This window comes from Cydia splendana, chromosome 16 (assembly GCF_910591565.1).
Source record: "Cydia splendana chromosome 16, ilCydSple1.2, whole genome shotgun sequence".
Lineage (NCBI taxonomy): Eukaryota > Metazoa > Arthropoda > Insecta > Lepidoptera > Tortricidae > Cydia > Cydia splendana.
The window spans coordinates 5,520,779-5,547,202 of NC_085975.1; the positions used below are offsets into that span (position 1 = coordinate 5,520,779).

The window sequence follows — 26,424 nt, forward strand, 5'->3', positions numbered from 1 at the left end:
GTCCGCACCCAATATATTTGTAAACTGGTTAATTTCTCTAAATTATTTTAATGTAATCATGTTTCTTGAAGTTTTAGCTTTACGAAAAGTAAAAAAACATGGAAATCGGCCCAGTATTTTTCAAATTATCGGCATTTTCCCGATTTGTGAGTGGTTTCACGTTATCACGCGCACGAGTTGCGTTACCCTTGACCCTTATAAAACGGGGGTAGAGAAGGGGTTGTTATCAGTCACTTATCAGAAGTCGATCGTTACATATCTCCGCGTATTTTCCCGTGAAAAAGACTTGGAAAAATGGAAACCACTGAAGCTGAAGTCCGCCAAATCATCCAGCCCCTGCAAGCGGGGCGTAGCCAACGTTCAGTAGCTGCCGAGCTGAATTTAAGCCAATCTGCAGTTTGCAGAGTTTACCAGAGGTTCCAGGGGACTGGATCCTTTACTTCAAGACCAAGAAGCGGCCGCAGAGAGTGTACATCAGAGAGGGACGACCGCTTCTTTGTCACAACATCTCTCCGAGATCGACACCAGACCAGCATTGCCATCCAGCAGCGTCTGCGTGAGGTACGAGGAGTGGCTGCCAGTGAGTAGACAATAAGAAGAAGACTTAAGAAAGCGAACTTGACACCCAGAAGGCCCGCAGCGGTGCCCAGATTGCTGGCGCGACACCGTACAGCCTAAAGAGAGTTTGCTGAAAATCACAAGGACTAGACCATTGAGCAATGAACCCCAGTTCTCTTCTTGAAAGAGTGCAGAATGTGTTTGAATGGATGTGACCGAAAAGGAAGAGTCTACAGAAGGCCAGAAGAACAGTTCGCTCAATGTTTCTTCTCCGAAAGGGTCGCCTATGGCGGTGGATCCGTAATGTTCTGGGGCGGCATTTCCTACGACGGGCGGACAGAACTGGTTTTCGTGCCTGGCGGGGGCCGTGACAGTGGATTGATCGCTGCCAAGTACATCACTGATATCCTGGAGGAACATGTTGTTCCTTATGCCGGTATTTTTGATGAGGGGTTCATCCTAATGCAGGATAATGTCCCGTGTCATACCGCTAAGGCCACCGCAGCCTACCTTCTCGAAGTGGGCATCGACACAATGGACTGGCCAGCGATGAGCCCGGACCTTAACCCCATTGAACACGTGTGGGACTACCTAAAAAGGAGGGTTCGAAAGCGGAATCCTGCCCTGATCAATGTTGAGGAGCTGAAGGGAGCCTTGCTGGAGGAGTGGGACGCTATTCCTCATGATCACATTAGAAAATTAATTACGTCTATGAAAAACCACTTGGTTTGTGAAAGGAGGCCTGTGGGTGGCAATACCAAGTATTAATTTAATAATAATAAACGATATTGTATTAAAAAAATGACTTTTATTCTCAAGTTTCCGGATTTATTTTTGGAGCATTATGCGACTACTTTCAGTTTTATGATTTTTTATAGTCTTCAGATTCGAAATTTCATTGAATTTACCATTTTTCTAATGCGTTACATTATAAGCTTTCAGTTGATACCAAAATTTTCAGAATCGGGTATAGAATTACAAAGATATTGGGTGCGGACGAAAAAATGCAAAGTGATGCAATACTTTTGCACGCGAGTGTATATCTAAATTGTAAGAAAAGATCCCTTCCTTATCATAACATGAAAGACTGATGGTAAAATCCGCTTAACCTACAACGTGTCGCCATTCTTCATCGCTCCGTGACGCTGCACGTTCCCTGTCATCTGTCAACTATACACGTCTTGACCCGACTAGATAACGTACAAAGGGCTCTTATGTGTCCTCTATACTGGCTATGAACAGGTTTACACCTTTACAAAAAGACCTTTTAAATATCTATTAAGATGGGGTTCGCTCAGAGTTTATAAAATTATTGCGCGGTAAACGGCTCTAGGCTCTACCGCGACCGCGCAGAGTATATTTTGTTATTAGTATTAATCGTATGCAATAATGTAGAACAATGAGAGTATAAGTCGTTAACCCAGGTAACTAACTCACGCGTGACTAAGTCCAAATCTTCAGCTAGTCCAGAATACGAGTGGATGAGACAGCGTTGGAAATTATATGCGCTCTAAACCCGCATTGCTGACGTAGGCGAGAAAACCGGTAGGCTCAAATGGGACTGGGCAGGTCACGTCTACCGCATGCATCCGGAGAAGTGGGCTAGCTTAGCCACCAAGTGGATGCCGGTAGAGGGACGTGGACGGGCCTGACCCAAACGCAGATGGTGGGATGACCTGGACAGCTTCCTGAACAACTGGCCGGAGGAAACACCAAATCGGGAGTCGTAGAAATCAAGGGGAGAGGCAGTAGGATACTCAATTCTAGGCTAGGAAAAACAAAGTATATTTTGTGTTTGTCCGACACACACTTGGCCGGGTTTTTTCTATAGAGGCAAAGTGATCTACTAGTATATCTAGTCCCACACAAATCGTACCTATTTATATTAAGTAAAAGATTCTCTCAAAGTTTAAGATTTATTGTAAACCTATATATTCCTCGGTTGATAAACAACGAAGCTTTAGTAAAACGAACCTTGCTGGCGCGACTTGCCAATATCAATATTGCATTCTTTGGTGTCAAGTTCGCCTTGTCATTCGAGTTTCCAGGCATTTTCGTATCTAGAGTGGTTGTTTGCTATTTTAAATAATAGCTGGTGAAATTGGGAATTTTTAAATTGTGTTTATTATATTTTATTCGCAGCGTAAATCGAGATAAAGCAATTCAGTTGTCCAATGTGCATTAGTCAAAATTATATCGAACACGTACACAACAACAATTGTAATCATAATTTTGTGACTTTGATAGTGTATAATTGCTTAGTATCTTTGATTAGTATGTAGGTTTACTTTGATTGGATTAGCGTTTAAGGCTAATTAGAGATTAGTACTTAGAAAGAGTATAATATTAATAAAATATATGATATACGTAAAACCCAAATAGCTGATGTGGCTGAAACAGCCGCCAAGCTGAAGTGGGACTGGGCGGGACACGTTTGCCGTAGGTATGCCAGATGACTTCTGGGCTAAATCAACGACTAATTAGGCCCCACAAAAACAAACCCGAGGTCGCGGCAAACCTCGACGGCGTTGGCGATGACCTCGACGCCTTTAACAGGAACTGGTGGGAGACGGGTCAAGACCGGGATACGTGGAAAGGGAGGAGGGAGGCCTTTGCCCAGCAGTGGGACACTCTAGGCTCATATAAATAAATAAATAAAAATGATATAGGCAAGCGACTACGAACAGAGAACCCGAGCGGGTTCCCGGCACTCAATGAGTTACTATAAAATGGCCCAGCAACGTGCCATCGCTTACATTTTCCCTCCTATGGCATATGCCTGCTGTACTACATCCGTCTCACCGACAGAAAGAGAAGGAAACACCAGACGTTATTGTACGGCGCTACTCGTGCGTGATTTTCATACGGCACGCTTTTACTCAACTATCGTTCCGATTCGCGGTTCATATCCATCATAACACCTTCCAAAGAATAAAGGATGTAAACGACACTGTTGTTGTCATCGCCTGTCCAATTTGTTTGTCCAATGTCATTGCGTCTCACTCTCTCATTAAGCAAAATGCGAGACGCAATACACATTGGACAAAGAAATTGGATAGGTGGGATACCATCCTATGCAATTGCCTCCAATGAATCGGTCGTTATAACGAGGTATACCTCAGGGTAACTTTCTGATTTCTGATCCAATTTGGAAGAAATTTTGCAGCGGCACCCTGCTGTTTTCCGTATTTTTCAGTTCGCTAACCTTATACCGGGTGTGGCCTGTAACATGAGCAAAAAATTAAACTGTAGGCTGTACTCCTCATACTGAGTTACTGACCAACATTTGTTCAGCGACTTTTAAAAATAACTTGGGGTTTGATTTTTAATACACTTTAAAGTTTATTCTAAGACGCAATGTATTGCGAAATTTGTTATGTTTAAGGCGTGACAAGCAACGTCAATCACAATGATATGGCGTGGCGATGGCGTCCATTGAAAATAATATTTATTTTGTATGAAAAATAGGGAGTAGGGGAAAATACTTCATAATTTTTAAAACTTGTAGAACAAAAGTGTCACCGTTTGAGGAGTACAATCTATGTTTTAATTATTTGCTCGTGTTACAGGCCACACCGTGTATATGTCGCAGTCAAAAGTGTGAACTGGTCAAAAGAACTTTTAACCGACAAAAACAGGCAAAACTGCTTTTGACTGAGCATGTTGGTCAAAAGTAGTTTTACCTGGAAATCATTGGTTAATAGTAATTGTGACTGTTACTATCAGTCAAAAGTACTCGCAGAGATAGGTAGGTTAGGGTTATTTTTTTTTTGCTACGCCCAAAAAATAGTGTCCGACCGAAGGTTCGGTTTCGGTTTCGGTTTCGGCCAGTTTCGGCCAAAAAATCATGTTTCGGCTGTAGTTTCGGTTTCGGCCAAAAAACGGCCGAACCTTTCGGCCGGGCCGAAACTTACGAAATGGTACTTCGGACAAAGACCAAAAGTTGGGGAATAAGTAGGACAATAATATTAATACATATCTACATAATAATATACTGATTCATGTATAGGTACAGAAATTAATTGGTTTATTATAAAACACAATTCCACTAATGAGAGCGCCACTGGACGGTCGACGCAGTCTTAAGAGGCTGTCAATACTTATAACGCGCACACTGTCTAATTGTATCCGAGTGAATGAGATAGCACTGTCGCACGTAGCCGTTGGCCGAGTATCAGCTCGGCCCGAGTCGAACGATGTCTTTTTCGCAATAGCAAATTTTAAGCGAGGCTAAAGGCTACGCTCAACTAGGGCCGCAAAGTTGATTTTCTCAATAGTTAATATTTTGCGAAGCTGAACAGCTGACTATTGATTAAAACGAAGAAAAAACCCTTAAAAGTGTCCCCAGTACAGTTTTTCATACGAATGCTCGACCTTAGCCTCACTTTTTACCTCAATTTACCATTGGTTTGTGCTCCACATGTCCTCTACTTCAGCTTTACTTAGCCTTTGGCCTCGCTGCGCCATGCTCGGCCTGCGGTCTCGCTTTTTAATACAATGGACATTGGTTGGAATCTGTGCTTAACTACTTATCCTGAAGCCTGAAGCACGGCTTTGACTTCGCATGACAGTTCGCCTCACTGGGGCACTTCGGACTTTTAGGCCCAGGTGTAGATCGGTACCCGGCCTTGCGATATTGTTAACAAAAAATTTCGCGCTCGCTGCGCTCGCGTTTTTGGTTGTTTTTTTGGTTGACCCTGTATCTACATGTTAGCTTGACTGGTGAATGAATAGAGTTAGACCAAGAAGATTCTGCAATGATTTTGATAGCATACGCAGTGCTACTAGTCCAAATGTTATTTAATACGTCATTATTTCATAGAAGATTTGACGTTTAAAGTAACACTTGCACTGCATGTCTTATCAAAATCGTTGCAGAATTATCTTGGTCTAACTCTAGTAATTTTCTTAAAAAACTGCTTAAGTAACATCAATTTCAAGGACATTGGGTGTTGACAGCCCCATAATATGTGAGTAAAAGCGGTTTTATGAGATTTTTTCAACGATTTTAACAAGTCTACAAAAGTTTCGGTTTCGGTTTCGGTTTCGGCCGAAACTAGAGCCAAAGCCGAACATTCGGTTTCGGTTTCGGTTTCGGCAAAAAAACATGTTTCGGTCGGACACTACCAAAAAACGAAACTGTTCCCAGAGATAGGTAGGTTAGGGTTATTTTTTTTTGCTACGCCCTAAAAACGAAACTGCTGCCAGAAATAGGTATGATTTTCAGGTAAAACTACTTTTGACCAACATGCTCAGTCAAAAGCAGTTTTGCCTGTTTTTGTCGGTTAAAAGTTCTTTTGACCAGTTCACACTTTTGACTGCAACATATACATTCATTCATTTCTATTTAGTCTGTCTCTTTCGCACTCATGAGATGGTCTGGACGCAGCGGAAATGAGAATGTTGGGATGGATGTGTGGAGTGACGAGAAAGGATCGGATTAAGAATGAGTATATAAGGGGAAGTTTGAAAGTAGCACCGGTAACGGAGAAGATGAGGAGTAGTAGGTTAGCGTGGTGTGGGCATGTAATGAGGAGGAATGAATGCCATATGGGCAAAAGAATGTTAGGGATGAATGTTGATGAACGGAGAGCGGATGGTAGACCCAAAACACGATGGATGGATTGTGTGAAAGAGGATATGAGAAAGAAAGGAGTGAGTGCTGAGGTGACGAAAGACAGAGGAGAATGGAAGAGAAAAACATGTTGTGCCGACCACACATAACGTGGGATAAGGGCAGGAAGAAGAAGAAGAAGAGATGGTCTTATTGGTGATGGCTTCCCTTTTGCACACTTCAATTATGATTAAGCGTAGGCGTCATTGTAGATATGTAGTCATCGCTCTCGCTTGGGTATAGCGTTTCCGAATCCCGCGAAGTGTCGCACTTTTTCGCACGCTCTTTTTCCGCATTTCATATTTATGGATGAAAGATAGGAAGCGGTTCCAGACGAACGCTCGCTCAGTGATAGAAATAACTATTCAGGAGCTCTGTGATAAGATAAGCTGTTTTGTAAATAAAGCTATGGTTGTTTACGTTTCATTAGCGGCTGAAATGAGACACGAGGTTCCGGCGAAGTTATTGCCGGATTAAACGGTGCTTTTAGCTTTTATTTAACTTAAGTTACTTTCATAATTTCCTGTATTTTACTGATAGGAAAATAAAGTAAGGCTTTATTTTGTGGTCTTGGGTACAGTCATCAGTTATCACATCAGAAAATCGAGGGGATAAAACATAAATTAACGGAGGCTTGTAAAGTTTTATGAATTAGAGAGTAGGACGTTAATCTTAATGGACATTCACACATGTCAGTTTTAAAACCTCTCTTAATATTTTTTTTTTTGCTTCCGTTTCGAACGCCATCTTGATAGTCACGCGTCGTGATTAATTCCTTTGTTTTTTGCTCATAAATATTGTTTAAAGTGTAATATCGATAGCTTATTAATTATTATACAGTAAACTAATGTGGTAGTGTGCAGTGAATGGAGAATTAATCTTGAAACGCGTTTAACCACCATTTTGGATTCAACGGCCGGTAGTCCACGTGCTACTTGTAAAGTCCAGCTATAGCTTTACAAGAGCTAATAAAATCACCGTACACTGTCTTGTACTAACTGTACAATTTTAGTTGTATTACCTTGCTCCTAATACCTTGATATTGGCGAAATGATCCCACTGGAGTGAAGCCATAATTTTAAAAGAATGGATTAATGAAAATGTTGTTTTTATGAGGTTTATGACTTTCTAAAGTTCATTACGCGAACTACATTGACAGTTAGGAAGTAGTCATTATAAAGTTTAAAATGGACGGCCTTTGCAAACATGGCGTGTATGTGGCCGCAGATTAGTTAATACCGTAGGAGATACATCAACATGTCAGGCAAAACATGTCTACCGTTGAACAAAGAAATACCTTTCCCAAGCATTTCTACAAATGTTGACGCTTAACACTAATCTATGGATCTGTGTGATGTTTTGTCGATCTACCCCAAGCGTGATCAATAAATCAGTCCACTGAGTACGCCCGAATATATATCAATCTGCAATTTTTTGACTTTAGAGCTGAGAGGTTTCGGCGCTGTCGCTTGCTTCTTGCGGGCAGAGGTTGTATAATGCTCTTTGGCTCTCATGCTTCCTTCCCTCGCCTCGGGACAAAAGTATGTAAGGATCAAGAAAGGAAAGCAATGTTTCTCTGTGATCTTAACCAGGTTAAGCTAGACGTCAAATACACACATCTAAAACAGAATTATAGCATGCTCCCGATAGGGCGAAATAATTACGAATCGACTAGACCTTTAAATCAATTTACATACACGTAAAAAATCAAAAGCATTGCTGCTGCCCAGTTTATGACATTTTCAGCATATAATGTCGCGCCGCATTACAGTCTGAATCAGAATGGTACCTTTAATAATAACCGTATGACATTTGGGTTGATGACTATCCAGAGCGCTACAGAGCTAAATAATCTTAGAATCATGCGTTTTTTGGCCGTGGCATATCTCTTATACGTATCATTAATCTGCGACAGAGCGTTGACTCGTGTAACGAGACACAAATGATCATTTATTAACAAGTGGTCCTTCGGGTGCCGCGAGACAAGGCTGAGCTGTGGGTAGACAATTTATCTGCTGTTTATTATGTTCTACTGCTAATTGGCTGTATAATTATGTATACGTATGAAAAAATGAAAAATGAAAAAAAAAGTAGTAGTAGTAGGTATGTAGGAATTTTACCAAGTGTGTACTTATGTGACTAACTTTAGTTTTCTCTAAACCGGATATATATAGGATAGCCCTAAAAGCAAGTATAACTAGCGTAGCCACATAGGTATATGGTATATGTTACACTAATTTCATTTTGACGAGTTGAATAACCAATTTTTTATGTAAATTTTTTATACTTGTTGTAAATTCATATTTGAAGATCTTGAGCAAGTGCTTCTCGCGCGCACCAATATATGAATGCGAGTGAGATTTTTAAGTTTGAATTGTTAACCCTCTCAGCGCGTTACATGTACATATATTGTATAAGCGCATCAACGCTGTTAGGCCATTTTTGCGCGACGTACAAAGATGCGCTACGCGTAGGAGCTACGGTGAGTGTGCTACGTCGTAGCGTAGCTGTGCAGTCTATAGTGTACATAAATGCCGTTACCGGGATTCGTACCCAGGACCTACAGCTTCACTGGGCCACTACTTTTACTAAGCTAACTGATGATTTCTCGAGATGTCAAAAACAAATAAATATTATGTTTTTTATGGTAAAAATCATGTTTTGTTGTTATAATAACTTATTCCAAACTAGGCAACAAGCAATAACTGATTACTGAACGCTAAAATTTGATTTGCAGAATTATTGGATGGAAATAAGATGGAACAGTAGGAATGTAATATCCGCCGTAAAATTGGGTTCCGCCGAAATACGTGAATAAATGATCGAACCAATCCTCACAAACAAAAATGGGCAGACAAATATTTGTCACTAAGATATATCCGCGCCCGCGCCTTCATTCTGACAAAAAAAAACTCCGAATTTCCGTAAAAGTTGTATGACTTCATTGTGTACCTTATTTCAAATGTAAGATTGAAAGTAAGAAGCCAGAATAAAGGATGAGTCACGCTTGAACGGTTCGGGTCCAGGCCGAGACCGAGGCTCGCAACCGGTTTTTTCTTCATACAAAAAATACCGGTATTATTACGTTCTTTTTCGTTCTTTAGTTTATTATTTAATTTTGAATGGAAAAATTTAATAATACGAAGTTGTTACCTAAATACATGATTCAGTCAAACGTATAGAGCATAAAATAATTAAAAATATTGGGCTATTTCGGGTTTTCTAAAAAAAACGGTTCCGAGCCCTGGTCGAGACGTCCGACACTTTGTTTTCTATAGAAAGCATCCGTGATCACCGATCACCCATCATAGAAAACGTGTCGGACACCTCGACCCGGACCCGAACCATTCTAGCGTGAGTCATCCTTAAAGAAACTTCCTAAATAATATAAGACAAACATCCATCCAAGTTTTGCTAATTTGAGTTCAATAAGCTCCGTAAGCTTAAGTAAGCCTTTTGGATTTTTAATACAGTGGATGTAGCTAGTCTCAGTAACTAAATAGTAGATTCTACAACAAGGGCATAAAGCGATCCATTTTTATCCTCGACTATATTGGTCCTCGCTGGGCTCGGACCAATACATTGCCTCGGATAAAGATGGACATTTATGCCTGAGTTATACACTCTTCTTTTCACTTCAATTGTGAGTAAAATATACATACAAAAATATCCAATATTGTAGGTTATTTTACCGTATTTTTATTCAAGATTAACGAAAATTGTACTCGGCCAGTCGGGAGCGCCGGCAGGGCTGGCAGCTTGTATGGCAGATTTTGGACTTTAATTTTAAGTCTGTAAGGGTCGTAATAGTAGATTTTACTTTATGCTCTAGAACATAATAAGCAAGTTTATGTCGTCTACGCACGACTTAAAGTCGAACTTTACGAGCATGAGAAGTGAAAATAATTGTTTAACCTCGTCACATTATGTCGTCCAGCGGTTTATGACAGTTCCCTTCACTTTTAATAAAAGGCTTAAGTGCCTTGTTTTTCTTGCTCGGACGCGACCTTTTGATTGCGTGGCGGGTCCCCTCGTTAAACTAAGTTAAATTGAACCACCATGCTATATTCTCTTGTTTAGAGCAAGGGTTTTAGGCCGTTGTAAGCTTCGTCGAATCGTTACAATTTACCAGCCTCATAGGTAGCTTGCAAGCAAGTAGTTTCTAAACCGAATCACAGAATAAATATAATAGTACTAGGTACAGAAGGTTCACTCTCTAACAAAACGCGTCTACAGACAACAACAGATATGACTGCAAGGTGGTAGCGTTCCGTAGCGGTGCGCGGCAACTTAGGCAACTACCATGGCTAGACACCAAAATTGGTGTGGGCCGCATGTACTTGTAGCGACGCGACGAAATCGCGGAATGAGCCACGCCTGACCGAAATTAAATAAAATTCTTTATAAATCCGTCATGCACTTTTACCATCTGGCAAGACTAGGAAAATTAAAAGCATACGCCTGCTGCTACTGCAAAAAAAGTACCTATATTCACTGTTAGAGTCTGTACGGAAAGAGAAGAGTCGTAGAATTATTGGCACATTGGTTCCCATATATTCCACAACTCTTTTATTTCCGCAGTATATTTCGCTGTGTGACTTAATTTGTCTGTAGAAGTTTGACGCGCAAAAGCATCATTCGCGCTAAACGGTTAATTTAATAGCGGATTGATTAATGTACCTATGTTCACATTTTCCAAAAATACGAATATCGTACCATTTGTCAGACGTGGACATGTTTACAGCTCAGCGTGAATTGAGGTGTGAAATACATTTACCGATTGGTCAGCAGAGTAGATACCAGGGATGTTGCAGATGCAGATTTTATGACATCCGCAGATGCGGATGCGGATGTCAAGATTAGCTACTTAAAAAACGTCAAATATTACATTTTAGTAGTTTTTATTAAAAAAAAAGAAACGTTTAGTATTTGAGTAAGAATATAGGTGCGTTATATTTAATAAACAGAAACATGGCCGACTATTCTGGATCTAGACGATTTCGTTATGTAATGACGAAATTACCTAGCACTTACGCCGCTGCTAAAACGTTCCTGTACCGACTTGTACGACATCCGCATCCGCATTAAGCTCTGCATCGATTTTATGCGGATGCGGATTTTGAAAATAATGCGGAAGTTCCGCGGTTGCGGATGCGGATGCGGATAATAGCAACATCCCTGGTAGATACTACGTTGTGTCAGTTTCTAAGTTGATTTTGTGCAGTGTATTACGTGTTAAAAGGTTTTTGACAGCACCTCCACCTATGGACAAGTGTATAAGATGCTATTACGTACTTACTACTATTTATTTTAAATCGCGGTCCGTTTAGCTTAAAGAACGACTAGGAGCGACCACTACATAAATTGTTAAAATCAATGGTTAAATGTGGGACCATGTTATAAATAAATAAATAATAAATTTTACGGGACAATCTTACAGGCCACTTCGAATTTTAGTTATTAGATCTCATTCCGATATTCAGTTTAAAATAACAGTATCATTATATTGGAATGAAACCTAATAAATAAAACTCGAATTGGCCTGACAGTTGCGGTTGTCTCATAGAAGTAATCTTTAAAACTACGATTACATTTTAGTAATATAATACACGTTACCTAACTAATAGATTATTGGATGGTATTTTCTTGGTTGATGGTATTTATCCAACATTAATCCATATTTATTGTCTTTCTTATTATCAAATGTGGTTGGTATAGTATAGCTTGTTTGTGTATATTCTCAATTTAGAAACCATTAGAACAGCGTATCCATGACACAAAGCAAAAGAACACAACATGTGGCTAACTATTAAAGTGATCGATGGCTCTGAATAATAAATGTATAGGCAGTCACACTGGTTGGGCCACGTGGCCCACTGGTGGGCACCACCTTAACTAAAGGTCCTATGTCCAAAACAATTACTACGTATTACTAGAATCGCTCTATATTTACAATAGTATAGCAGAACGGGTACAGCAAAAATCAATTTAAGAAGATAGTATATGTTCATCTCTATCGAATTTCGATGTTTGCAGTAGCCCCCAAGGCGCGTCACACGCCGCCGTGCAGCGTTGCCATTTAAAAATGTAATGCAACTATTGTATTTAAAGTTCAAATTACTTTGAGTTCAGTATGAAGTGCCACGGCTCCGAGCGCTTGATGTGAGTCGTACACATAAGTGACTACGCGTAAAGCTTGTATCAACAATATAAGGTCTATTTTAGATTAAAAATTCAGGCTAACGTACCATTTAGTCCATGTGAATACGAAATGCTACTTAATGCGTCTGTAAAACCTTTCATAAAAAGGCACTTACGTCCATCTTGGATAATCTGTGTTAATTAAAATGTGACGTCTTTTTTGACATAGTTTCCGACTTCGCAGCAATATCGATTCTTGGCTGCGGAACGAAAGTACTGTAAAAGTTTAGAGTTAAATGTGAATAAGTTACCATTTAAAGTCACCCAGTTAACCGGGTCACCTTTTTCTTGCTACGTTACTTCGTCTATTTTTAGGGTTCCGTACCCGAAGGGTGTATGAAACTACTCTATCCTCCTAAGGCCCAAGGTCAAATTTTAACCTTGTAGCCGCCGTGCAGGTCAGGATCTCGACGACTCAAATAAAAATCTTCGATTTGAAGTAAACTATTATAATTTCAATAGGTACTGGTTTTACAAGGGTTCCTTGACTAAACGGTTAAATGTAAAAGTGGTGTGGTAATCGTATGGAGGCTGATGAAAGAGTGATTTGCATAATTTGAATGTCCGAAAATAGTGGTTAAGATTTGGGTGCCTATAGTCTAGAAAATAGAGTTGATTTTGCGCTGTTTGAAAATTGAGCGAAACAATGCAAAAGCGATTCTGTTCCTATTGATTACTATTGAATATGGTTTAAATTTCATCGACTTGAAGAGTACGGACCTTAGGCCTTACGAGGCTATAAGAAGCGCAAATTCTTCTAATTCTAGTGAGGTGCGTCTACTTACTTACATTACTCCGTTGGCTCAGTGAGCCAAAATGAGACTAGGCCTCCGACACTAGACACCGCCACTTTTCTCGGTCCTGCGCTTCTTCACGCCTTACCTGCTTATTTTTTATTGTAGTAAATAGTCAGTTTTTAATTATGTAGACGGCATGTAGCAATAGGTATGGTAATATAAATTCAGAGGGACGACAGTCATGTGACGATAAATATAGGTATTATGAAAGAATGTGGAGGGAAGTAAGAGGAAAGGAAAACCGAAGAAAAGGTGACGACCGACCGAAGAGGAGGTGAGGTGACGGTAGGTACTGTGTGAGAGATGATTTGAGTCGAACACATCTGGAGGATGAGATGACGGGCGACAGAGACGTATGGAAGAACAAGCCATGCTGCGCCGACGCCAAGTGAATGGGAAAAGGACAAGCGAATGGTGTTGGTAATAATATATAAATCTTGGGTTAAAATATTTCTACAGATTAGACAGAGACCTATTATTATGTCGAGTTATATACTGATTGATAGTCAGTTTTTTTGATGAACAATGCTTTCAGTTGTGGGTGTTGCGTTGGAGAATATAACAGGTACAGAAGATACAACAGTTCAACGCCCTTTGAACCTGAGACACGCAATTAAAGCCCGTTGACTCTGAATACATTGGAAGGTGCCATGACTGGCCTCTGGGGGAAGCCTCACTGTAAACTAATATAGCATTTCTGACAGTGCCTGCCAAGTCGCGACACTAGGGCTGATTTAGACGGCGCGCGAACTCGTATGCGATTTTAGTTACATTGAGGACTATTGGTTACATCCAATTCAGCCGACCAATCAAATACCGCAATGTAATGAAACTCGCATTTCTCGCACCGTCTAAATCTCACAGATCAACAATGTACAAGATTGCCTATTAAACACCAGAAGTGCATTCCCATTCCGTAAGTATTGGATAAGTAATATTTATAAAGCCCTCCTTTCCTTACTTACTTACTTAAGGTTAATAAACTAATTATAATACGGCTTTGCGTAAATTGACCGAAGCCATAGTTCTTCTAAGTCTTCAAACGTACTACTTAAATATTGTATAACGAGCGGCAACTAAATGTGTCATTCGATAGACATTTAGGTATATAGGTATTCTTACTTACTTCCATACTAGGGAATGCAAACCGGTTTTTATTTGTATGAAATTTCGGTTAGTAACCGGTTACTAACCAGTTTTTCCATACAATTTTGAACCGGTTTGCATTCCCTATTCCAGACCAATATAATGAAGAAACGTCTCAAGGTGGAGGTTCCATTGAACAGACAATTACCATGCGATGATTTTACTCGTAGTTATTGATTTACATATCGATTATTTCGAATAGTTCTCGAATAACCACATCACGTAGGTACTTATTTATATTTAATGTATGGTACCGTCAGCTTTTTCATCTCAGAGCGACTTTTCGTGTTCAACATATAAGGGAATCAAAGTAACTTAAACTAACTTCTCACGGCAAAGAAAAACTTATAACAAACCAGAACTGTCGGGTGCCGAAAACTTGAGTGAAATAATTGACTCGAAATACTTCACCTTTACTAAAGGAAACTTGAAATTTCTTTCGTGTTTGTGTGTGTGTAAAAAAGCTAGTATATTATTAATATTATAGACAGATCTAAAAACGTGAGAAGTATGATTGAACATTCGCAAACACGTAATGCAGTGTGACGTTGTACCTACGTAGCTATAGTTTGTCAAAGGACTGTCTCATTTCAATCATAGACAGAGAGAATCATACTATCTTTGTCTTACACTAATACTAACACCCAAAAGAAAAGGATGAGTATAGTTTTCCTGGTTGTTACTGACTGACAAATTGGTTTGACCAACTATATATCAACCTTTTATATACCTTGATTGCATTAATATAGGTTTCAATTACGAACGGGGGCAGGCACCTTCAGATGCAATTCTCACTTAAATATGTACCTATTGTTTTAGAATTGAATCGAGTTTTGTTGTCTCCAGAATTACCTAAATCAAAACCAGTAAGGTTTAATAAACAACATCCTAAGAACATGAAAATTCTAAATACTCTCAGGAAGACACTACGTATTAAATTATATAGGATAAGGATTTATACTGTACATATTTGTAAATGCAAAACTAAATCCTCTTTATTATATCTGGTGCTGTCTTCGTAAACACCCGTGTAAGTGTGATTACTTACGGCAAATGTGATGAGATTCAGATAAAGGCAACAGAGCGAAACAGTAATCTGATTTTAATATAGATAGAGATATTTAGCACAGTGAGTCCATTATATTTGCGTAGGTAAAGGCGCGAGAAGTAAAGAAATATTTATTATGACATAGTGTACCTCAAGGGTCGGCACCGGTTTTCATTTCATACAAAAAATACCGGTATTATTACGTTCTTTTTCGTTCTTTTTTTTTTGATCGGACAATCTAATAATACGAAGTTGTTACTTAAATACATGATTCAGTTTTACGTAAAGAGCATAAAATAATTATAAATATTGGGCTATTTCGGGTTAAAAAAAAAGGGTTCCGAGCCCTGTTGTACACTTATCAAGGGGTTATTTTACCTATTTCAGTTTTCCTTCAAGTATTCAAACTACTTTATACTTAGTTCAACATGGGGAACTGAAAACGTATTAATGAAACTTAACAGTAGCAGTCTAATTTAAGTTTCAGACCGATGAACTGAAGTTCTTCGGTACTTGTCATACATTTTTAATGCCACCTAGCGGCGTTTTTAGCGACCTGTAGCGCTGAAAGTAATGTTGAGATATCGTCTTCTCGTCTTACCTAGCCTACTTAATAATAATATCTTTGATAACAATTTCAATAGAAATATCCTATCCTATTGTCAAATTCTATTCAAATATTAATAATGAATACATAGCCATGTTGCATCTTAACAAACCCACTGCAGAATGCAATTCATATTCATCTAGGTCAACACCGTCTCACGAAAGTTTAAATTTTACAATACTCGTTGTCTCCTCGTTCATTTTATATTTACCAGTTGCTTGGTGAAAAAAAATATCGTAGGGAAACTTGCATAGAGTTACCCGTAGACCAAGAAAAGTCTGCAACGATTTTGATAGCATAAGCAGTGCAAGTGTTATTTTAAACGCCAAACTTCTATGAAATTATGACGTATAAATGACACTTGCACTGCTATCAAAATCTTTGCAGACTTTTCTTGGTCTAACTCTACCTACATCTGTGATGGAATACGACGTTGTTATCGTTATGACTTGGGCTCCCGATATCCATGCTACACGCCAACCCGTGCGTCCGTGTTCTTAGCCCCACCGGTGCTAAGCGTCCAAACTATATACCTACACGAACCCGTCAAAGGTGCGTTCGGCTCCGGACCTAGTTGTTCTGTTTTTTTCGTTTTGCTTGTTATTGAGAATGTGTTATTGTTCGTTATAAACTTTTCATTCTTCGCTCTTATTAAGAACGCGTCCGCCGCTGTGGCCCGGTGGCCGAATGGCACATGGCACCTGCCGCGTTATTAGCAGAGGACGCTGGTTCAATTCCAGCCTGGGGCACTGGAGGCCTTGGTCACTTTTTCTTAGTATATGATATTTATTTCAGTTTATAATTTATATGTATAGTAGTGTTACTACTTGAAATAAAAATAAATTAAAATATTTGCTGAAAAAATAATAATTTGTTCTAATACTTCTAATAGTAATAAACATTCTATAGAAGTATGTTAGTCTCGATTTCGTTGTATCGCAATTTAAAAACGATTATAATTTTCACTTTATTTGTTTTATTTAACGACCTTGTGAGCACATAGGGCCACGAATTAACACTTAAACTCCGTCCCTCCTCAACATCGTCTTAAACAGTAAATAAATGATAGTCTATCGATCATGTCACACATACCTTACCCACAGAAACCGCGAGGGCCATTCTTACAACAGTCGACGACTAATGGTCTTCCATACTTAATGTTGGACAAACATTGGCGGGAAACAACATGTTGCTACGATATCGGCACGGCAAATATGTCAATTTTCTTTAAGCGTGACCACATCACTAGCATTATTTGAGTAGTAGGTATATTTGTTACCTACTTACAGAGGGAAAACTACTAATTGTGATAGCATATAGGTATTTCAACGCAATCGCTAATATACGTCGCCACATAATGCAATCCATCGAATATCCATTATTCCATTGAGCTGAAACTTCACATACAATGCTATATTATGATACCATCGAGCTGATCTGATGATGGACACAGGAGATGGCCATAAGAACTCTGTGATAACCAGTGATCGTACATTTTCCAGCATTTTTGGTACAGCGGAGTGGTGTTAACGGAATTGGTATAAATAATTTCAACCCTAATGATTAATTAGCGTTAATTACGTTAATATTAACCTTAATTTACCGTTTCAGTTGAAATTATCTATACCAATTCCGTTAACACCACTCTGCTGCACCAAAAATGCTGGAAGATGTACGATCACAGGTGATAAAACAACGCAACCTATTTAATGTGTTTGGGGTTGTTAAAAGTGTATCGATGTAAGGTGTAAGTAGTAAGTAAATATCCTTTATTGCACCATAAAGTAAAAAAAAATACAAAAAGTGAAATACAAGCTGAAGTAATAAGTATTAGTTGACTGTGGAAAGAAAAGTACAGTCGGCGATAAAAGTTTGTATCAAAAATTAACTATTTGACAAAAAACTTATTTAATTGAATCCGTTATTAGTTTAAGTAGCTCATAGAATCGCCCACTTACCTATACGATGCCGCATAAATATTGCACCATCGCGTCACCGGCTGGGAACTTGCCAGCTGTGCATACTTTATAGGGCCCTGCTAACTTTCCAGCCCAGCCAAGTATTCAAGAATAGGGTATAAACTTCTTTGTTATACCTTTCAATATTTTTGCCTTTGTTGTATTGTACGGTCTTAAAAAGCATACCTAACATACATACTTATTAAGCATGGAGAATTAATTAACTATTTGGACATTCTTCATACACGTGCCTATACTGTTGGTCACCTCTCATATTCATATTCACGAGGATAGAATCTTAAAGCATTTAATAACCGGAGTCGCCTTTAAGAGCTTACCCCTCTGCCGAAAACCTTGCACAATTGTGCAAACTTTTGTATGGAGTGACATTTATCTAGCATGGCTATTTGTACGTTACGTACAAATAGCCATTATATTTGAGGTGCCCCTCCCCCGCAAAAATCGGCAGACTGTTTTGTACAGAAAATGACAGCCATGCCGCCTCCAGTTACTAAATACTCAAAGGATAGAATAGATAATCTAAGTATAAAATTGATACTTACGCTGCCAACGCTGGCCCAGTGCGTTTTGGAAGACCAAACTACTCACTATTCATTTTTGTTACGTTTTGATATTTACGCAGGGTCCTTTACGACGTTTTGTCCTTTGCCTTTACATTAAAGTCATAAATAGTACCCAGACAAATTGAAAATTATATTTGTCTCTATCTTTCTGACCTGAGTTGTAAAACTGTCGGGCAAGCGTCTGTCTGCAGTCAAGACTCCCAGTAATCAAATTCAATAGCACTACGTACGGAAAATTATCCTTTTAAACCGCATAATGGTCATATTATATTCCCATTATTCAGATCGTGCCGGCCCTTAGCCGGGATATCGTTTGCACTCGCGCCGTCCTATGCCTAAAGCAGTAAAGTATATTTTAGTTTGTTTAATACCGGTTTAAATTTGTCGAGTGCATTGGAGTTGGAGGGTCGACGATCAAATATGCAAGTTCGCAGTCGCGAACCCACTTAAACCAATTGCAAAGGTTGAACGGAACTTACGGAACGGTATCTTGCTGCTGAATATGGATCCGTCGTATTAATGCTTGCCAAGATTTAATAGAAGTCGCGTAAAGGAAATGCATTATGCATGTGAGAATTTTATGTTGCTTGTTAGCTGTCTGTACTGATTGAAAGAAGTCGTTATGATTCCTTGGGATATTCTTCAATATGAAATAGAATCATTTATTTCTGGTTAAAATATGTAAGACGTTTTGTGGTGTGTGCACTACTAGTGCACTAGCAGTTTTATTTGTTTTACCATAACGTCATTTCATGATTTTGACCGAAGATCGTTTACAATCTCATTTATCTTAATTCTATCTATCTATTAGCCTGTCATCGTACCTATAAGCTACACAATTTTTACAGCGTTGCCGTTGTAACGGAATGAAACTTACTTTAAGTCAAATTAATCGGTTCTTCAAATCTAAACCTTTATTCCAAAAAGTCGCCTTAATTCTTTCCTGCAGTGACATCAAAAAAATATCCAGCAATTTTTGGCTTCGGCTGTACAATTTTTTCTGTGTTTTTAATATTCGAGGGCTATATAATTGTCAAAATCTGGTCTCATTTCTGTCTTGTTGCAGTTATAACACCTAATAAGCCCCAAGCGTATTACTCATCAAGATTTAGCAGGACTTCTCCATCATTCTAAGCACAACGTGTAATAAGCACGCGATAATTTTTCATAAGCGCGACATCTGAATAAATTGGCGGTCTTAATGAAAGCTATGTCTGCCTCATCGCGAGACCGAACTGATAAAAGATTCAGCTTCTTTCGCGTATTTACCACACAAGACACAGTAGTTTGGTTCGGAGTGTAGTATGCGCTTGCTTTCCTACTTTAGAAGCAGCGAAATAAGTGATTTAATAATCTAGGGTGGTCAAAGGGAAGGATAATTAAGGGTACCTAAATGACGGGTCTCAAGTAGGAAAGCGTATCAACTGGAATAAAAAATGTATGAAAACAAAACGCAAGGACAAATGTAAAAGTAAAATGTCATGTTACGCGGGAAATCGTATGAAGCGCTTTCTACTGTAGTCTGTTCTAAACATTGTGTTAAAGTAAGCAGGTATATTTCAATAAGCCTAAGAACGTAAACAAGCTTTAAAAAAATTATAAATGTAAGGATTTTATAAGTGGCGAATGTTTTACCAGCTCAAAAAACGACCAAACAAATAATTTAGTTCCAGAAAAAGGGCATTTAATTTACATGTGTTGGCGTAATTATAATATTGTATCACATCTTCCAAATGTCTACATATACATAATATCCAAATATATGCAAATGCAACGACAAAATAATGCTGTGAAGAGCTCAAGACAGTTTTCCTGCAAAGAAAGATATGGGTGCAGCTGACTAGCGAAAAAACAAACAAATTACCTAACGAGCATTGCAATCAATTCCCAAGTTCGGAAATAAAATTAAAAGGTCCCAAACGCTTTCAGTGGCGGAGTAATAAAGCGAAGACGAAGTGACCTAAAAGCTAGCTTTTAGCCCGTCTCACTTTACAAATAGATTGCCGATGCCCGGTATAGAGTAAAAACAAACTGATATTAGGTGTAGGTAAAGAGAGACTTTATTTTTCGGTGAGAATAAAGCAAAATTCGTCAGGGTCACATTTCGTTCATATGCTTTGTCTTGAGTAAAATTAAACTTAGGTAGGTACTTTTATTTTGCAAGCCCTAGACATGTCTTTACTCAAAAACATGTAAGCGTACTTTAACGTGGCAGTGCACTTATAAAACAATTATCTAAATGCATCGTGCATCTCTTTTAACGCATATCTTTTTATGGCGTATGTACGCACGCATACATGGTATTTTATTACTTATGTACCTAACTCTTTGTTGTATCTATCTGTATAAGATTAGTTTCCTTTAGTCAAGAGGGATAATAATATAATAAAGGCTACCAAATGATGTTTACAGACGCTTTTACAAATAATACTGAAATTACTTATGATTTATCAAGTTTTGCTACATAAGTATACCTACAAATAGTATTCATAGACCTATAATACACTCGAACTATAACTGGACCTGTGCGGAGTGCGGAGACCAAAAAGATGAATTCTACTTCAAAATACCATACCATTTGATAAAATTTATTGATAGATTGCCTTTTGTGAATTTATTTTGTAGTAGTTCTTTTTGTAACATCCCATGTTCCATATGTTCTTGTGAATAAATAATAATTGAATTGAATTATAAAAACTATTTACTGTGATTCTCTGATTTGTTCTGTTATTTCCAGCTCCTATCATCATTTGTGGGCCAAAAATACATTGAAATTAAAAACTGAATGAACACGCCACACCAGCCAAGATTCGAATAGACAGTTGTTTAACCTATTCCTAACATATTTGTTCTATCTCTGTTAGTCTACCTTACAGGTTATTTTTGGGCTAGACGTTATGGAATTGGTCTACAAGTCATGTGTGATTGACGGATTAAGAATAGAGGTATAAAATAGGTCATAGTATCGGCTGGAACAGAACGGAGGACTTTTACGTAAATTGGGAATTATTCAGACTACGTACCTACTTTATTTTTCACTTATTAATCACGTTATTTGTAACCGTTTTTGAGATACAGTTTGTTAAACATTTGTGCGAAAATCTGTATGTTTCAACCCTAGCAAGTAGATCGTAGTTATGAATGACATGACATGTGTCAATTGAAAATGTAAATAACTTTACCTCTCATATTCATATTCAGTAAATATTTTTACATCAGTTATTTACCCTACAATAACTGATGTAAAAATATTTCATTTTAATGATTTTGTTTTACTTTTAAATCCAGCTTTACGATTGTAATAACTCGATTGTAGATCACTTAGATAACACTATCCTTTCAGCTCAGTCTCTAGAAATGTTCCAACCTGTATATACAGTCAAACAGACATGTCTTTTTTTGTTAAGCTTTTAGAGAATGGTATTAGATACTTTTGACGCATAGTCTGATACGTTAACTTTTTATGCTGTCTGTACTATGTTTGATCGTATTAGTGATTTAAAATTAGATTCCGCCTGATCCATCTATATTGTTTTCCCGATTGGACAGTGGTGTAACTCGAATGCTTTTGTTTCGGTTAGCAAACAAATAGAGCGTGAGTGAGTAACGATGCCAATTTCGGAGTTGACATTCCATTTAGGCTTGGATTTAGTTGATCGACCGAATCGGGAGTGGGATGAGTTAATGAATTATTTACATTCATGAATGGAATTAAATATGTTCCTTATGGAAACTATGTATTTTGAAACAAAATTTAAAAAATAAATAATAGTATTTTTTCGATTTATTTTGAGTTCTAGTTTTTTGTCTTACATGTTCACGGGCTTGAATTTTATAAAAATTAAGGTATGAGTAAGTATTTAGGTGTCCGTTTTAGTAATAAAGGTTGAGCCTTTGGCGTTTACATTACACTACGCGACGCAGAAAATGTGCCACTTAGGTAATCGTAAGACTGCTGAGTTCACATCTCGCTTTTGCATATTTGAGCGATAGAGAGGTAAATAAAGAACCTAAACCGAGCAAGCACTTCGGTTAGTCTCGTTTCCTTCCCTGTCCGTGATTACTGCTCTACGCTTCCCTCTGTACGTATATACATACATACCTACTAAAAGTTTTCTGTCTCTTTCCAGTCGCAGCTCTGAAGATGTCTTGGGACACGATGAGCCTGCTGGGGGTGGGGCGGCACTTCGCCGGCGTGGGGCGGCTGCGGCGCGCGCTGCTGCTCCTCGCTGCCGCCGCCTGCACCGCCGCTGCCCTGCTCTATTGGCGGCAGCAGAGTGACGAGAACACACACAGGCCGCTGCATGCTATGTACACGTTAGTATTATCATGTATTTTACGTACTAGGATTAATTACAGCACATAACACACTAAACAAACACCTACATAATATGGGTAAAACAGACAGCCCCATGTGCAGAGCGTGCATGGAAGAAGAATGTAGTATTTGTCTCTTACACTGTATCCACAACACAATAATTAATATCGGCTCCTTGCTTTGTCACATCGTAATAACACGCAACTCGGCTTCCGTATCTAACATATATGACTGCGCGCTTGCACGCGCGCAGAGTCCGTGTTCGTGCGCAGGAGACGACACATATACGCATCTCTTTCGCACGTATACTACAAAGAGGAAACAACAAAACACATTCTCCTAGAACTTCAAACAAGTAGAAGTATACAGGAATAATTACCTAGGGACTCCGTGCGCACTAAAAGATGCTGTTAGTAACCTGAAAACATTGCTAGGCTTCATGGAGGAGCTGGTGGTTAGAGTAGCGCTACCTCGTTTCACGCAAAATAGGCACAATGGTTGTCGATTTGCGGGAAATGCCCAGAAGCACTAACTAACTTAACTATCATGTATTTTCTGTCTTAGTAGAGACCGCGGAATTTCATTTCACCATGTGTGTTAACGGTGAAAAGTAATACCCGGTTAACTCATCCGCAGCTAACATGTTTTATTCTACAATATGTGATTGACGAGGTTGTCAAGGAGAAACAATAGAAGCATAAAGAATGCCCCTCTCCCATTGGTTAATAAAATATTATTGGAAAAAGTGGGCGACTCAGGCGACTGTTTATGATCTATTTTATTCTTTAGTATGAAAGTGGGTCTGCAGACAAAATTAGATAGGCAACGACTAGAACACATATACATACACATACACATATATATATATATTCTTACATAGTAATAGGTAATATTTCGGGCGTAGTTACTGTGCCTTTTATTTCTGTTTTTAAATTTTCAGAGGCGGTGAACTACAAAAAACACACACGTAAAAGCTATACCTACATACCTAATTATACATAACCTATTTACTGATACATTTAAACTTTGCTAAAGTTGGATTAATTCAGCAGGTATTTATTTTTGTTTTTAAATTTTCAGAGGCGGTGAACCACAGTGGAGTTGGATCTGCAGAAACGACCGATGCGAGCGCATGCTGGCATCAGAGACGACTACCCTACAGTCGCTAGTAACATGCAACATGCTCTGCGCGTCGACGCAACTGTGGCCACAGCCCACCGGGCCAGTCAGCCTGGCGACAGGCGCTGTTCCTGTCCGTGCTGACTCCTTCTCACTTCATGTAATTGCATCCCCATCGCCTGACGTCACCGATCATCTAAACGACGCGTTCGCGTTAACAAAGGAGGATATGCGAAATCTTGAGCGAGGCGTCAGTAGCTCGCGTCGAGACGATGTAGGTACACCTCGCGCTGTACGCGTAAGGGTATTCGTCAACGGCTCCGGCGACCCACGTCTTCGATTAGACACTGACGAAAGCTACAAGCTTTCTTTAGGCTTTGATAGGCAAGAGCTTGTGGCTAATATCACAGCGCAATCTTTCTGCGGCGCACGACATGGCTTCGAAACGCTTTCGCAACTAGTCTGGGCAGATCCTTACGCTGGATCACTACTTATATTGACAGCAGCTGTGATAGACGACGCACCAAGGTTTAAATTTAGAGGATTTTTGTTAGACACTGCCCGAAACTTTTTCCCTGTGAGTGAGTTGCTTCGTACAATAGATGCTATGGGCGCAAATAAGCTGAACACTTTCCATTGGCACGCTAGTGATTCGCAAGCGTTCCCACTCCAACTTGCGAGTGCGCCTCAGCTGGCAGCGCACGGCGCATACGGTGCAGGAGCGATATATACCACTGATGAGATACTAGCGGTAGTTCGGCGGGCGCGCCTACGCGGTGTAAGAGTTTTATTAGAAGTAGACACCCCAGCGCATGTGGGACGTGCCTGGAGTTGGGGTACCAGCGCTGGGCTCGGCCAGCTCGCGTACTGTGTTGAAGCCGAACCGTGGAGCGTGTACTGCGGAGAACCGCCGTGCGGTCAGCTGAACCCTAAAAACCCACACGTTTATGCTTTACTAGAGAAGATCTATGCAGAAATTATCTCATTGACTGGGGTAGACGATATCTTCCATCTTGGTGGAGATGAGGTGTCAGAACGCTGCTGGTCGCAGCACTTTAACGACTCAGATCCAATGGAATTATGGCTTGAGTTCACCCGACGGGCTTACCGAGCGCTGGAGAAAGCCAATAAAGGCAAAGCACCAGAATTGACCTTGCTTTGGTCTTCTCGGCTAACACGCTCGCCTTATTTAGAGCGGTTAGACTCGAAGCGTATCGGCGTGCAAGTGTGGGGAGCGTCGCGATGGCCCGAATCCCGTGCGGTGTTAGATGCAGGGTTCCGCTCAGTTATATCGCACGTGGACGCATGGTACTTAGACTGCGGGTTCGGATCTTGGCGAGACAGTTCAGACGGGCACTGTGGGCCGTACCGTTCGTGGCAGCAGGTGTACGAGCACCGGCCGTGGATGGAGGAGGGCGGAGGAGGAGGGGTGTCTAGTGCCGGCGAGCAGGTGCTGCCGTGGCGGATAGAGGGCGGGGCAGCGTGTCAATGGACTGAGCAACTGGGACCAGGCGGCTTAGACCCGCGAGTGTGGCCGAGAACGTCGGCGCTCGCTGAGCGACTGTGGTCAGACCGCGGCGCGGGGGCAGAAGCTGATGTATACCTACGCTTAGACACGCAGCGCTCGCGCATGGTGGCTCGGGGGGTGAACGCGGCGCCGCTTTGGCCCCGCTGGTGTACCCAGAACCCTCACGCGTGTCTCTAGCTAGTGCCGACGTGCGACTATTGCGATATCTTAGTCAATGCCTCGATTACGTTGTTATATCTATCCAACGATGCCACAAACAGTTTGACTACAATTTTAACGCCGTTCAGACACGATCAGGCTTATATGATTTGTTTTGTTTTAATATACAAGCAAGGAGTCTTGGATATGATGAAATGTGAAATATGCAGGTTAGAGTTCAGCGAGGTCGCTTTTTGTACATAATAAACGTAGTATAACTAGATAACCTTAGCAATATAGTTACATAATCAAATAGGTAGGTAAATAATCGTTGAAAATTAGATCTTTGTATTGGTGTTTAATAAAAGTTGATACGTTAATGTCGCTTAACAAATGGTACATATTTTAAATTTGACTAAGTTTGCCTCGGCATGGAATCTTTATACACACCAGAGGCAAACTTATGTTAAATAAAAACATTCTAATGAAATACACCGTGGCAATTTAATGTCTATGTTATATTTGTACCTACGGCTAGGTTACATGCTGTAAGCTCTGCTAGCTCCATGTTCCAGCAATGCTAGGTTTGCCTAGTGCCCTAGTCTAGAACCAACTTGGAAAACCAAATCCCTAAACTTGCATCGAACGACCAAAACCGGGATATTTAGATTACCTATGCCTCTAGGATATCTAGAGTTACAAAAGGCAAGTAACAAAGGAGCCTTGGATTTTCTTAGGTAGTAATCGATAATTTCCTTGTGTATCTAAAGCTGATTCCTTGAATATACTACGACGTTTACGTCATCCA

General features: G+C 39.7%; 1 protein-coding gene across 2 annotated transcripts in view; it reads left to right on the plus strand.

Moving 5' to 3' along the window:
• The window catches only part of LOC134798077 (probable beta-hexosaminidase fdl), a 165,013-nt gene extending 139,257 nt beyond the window's left edge, over nt 1–25,756 (plus strand). For both annotated transcript variants that reach the window (XM_063770412.1, XM_063770413.1), the window contains 2 exons: nt 22,644–22,830; nt 23,912–25,756. In XM_063770412.1, the coding sequence (XP_063626482.1) occupies nt 22,658–22,830; nt 23,912–25,655 (1,917 nt within the window). In that variant the 5' untranslated portion in view covers nt 22,644–22,657 and the 3' untranslated portion in view covers nt 25,656–25,756. The remainder of the gene's footprint in view (nt 1–22,643; nt 22,831–23,911) is intronic.
• Nucleotides 25,757–26,424: the final 668 nt, after the last annotated feature.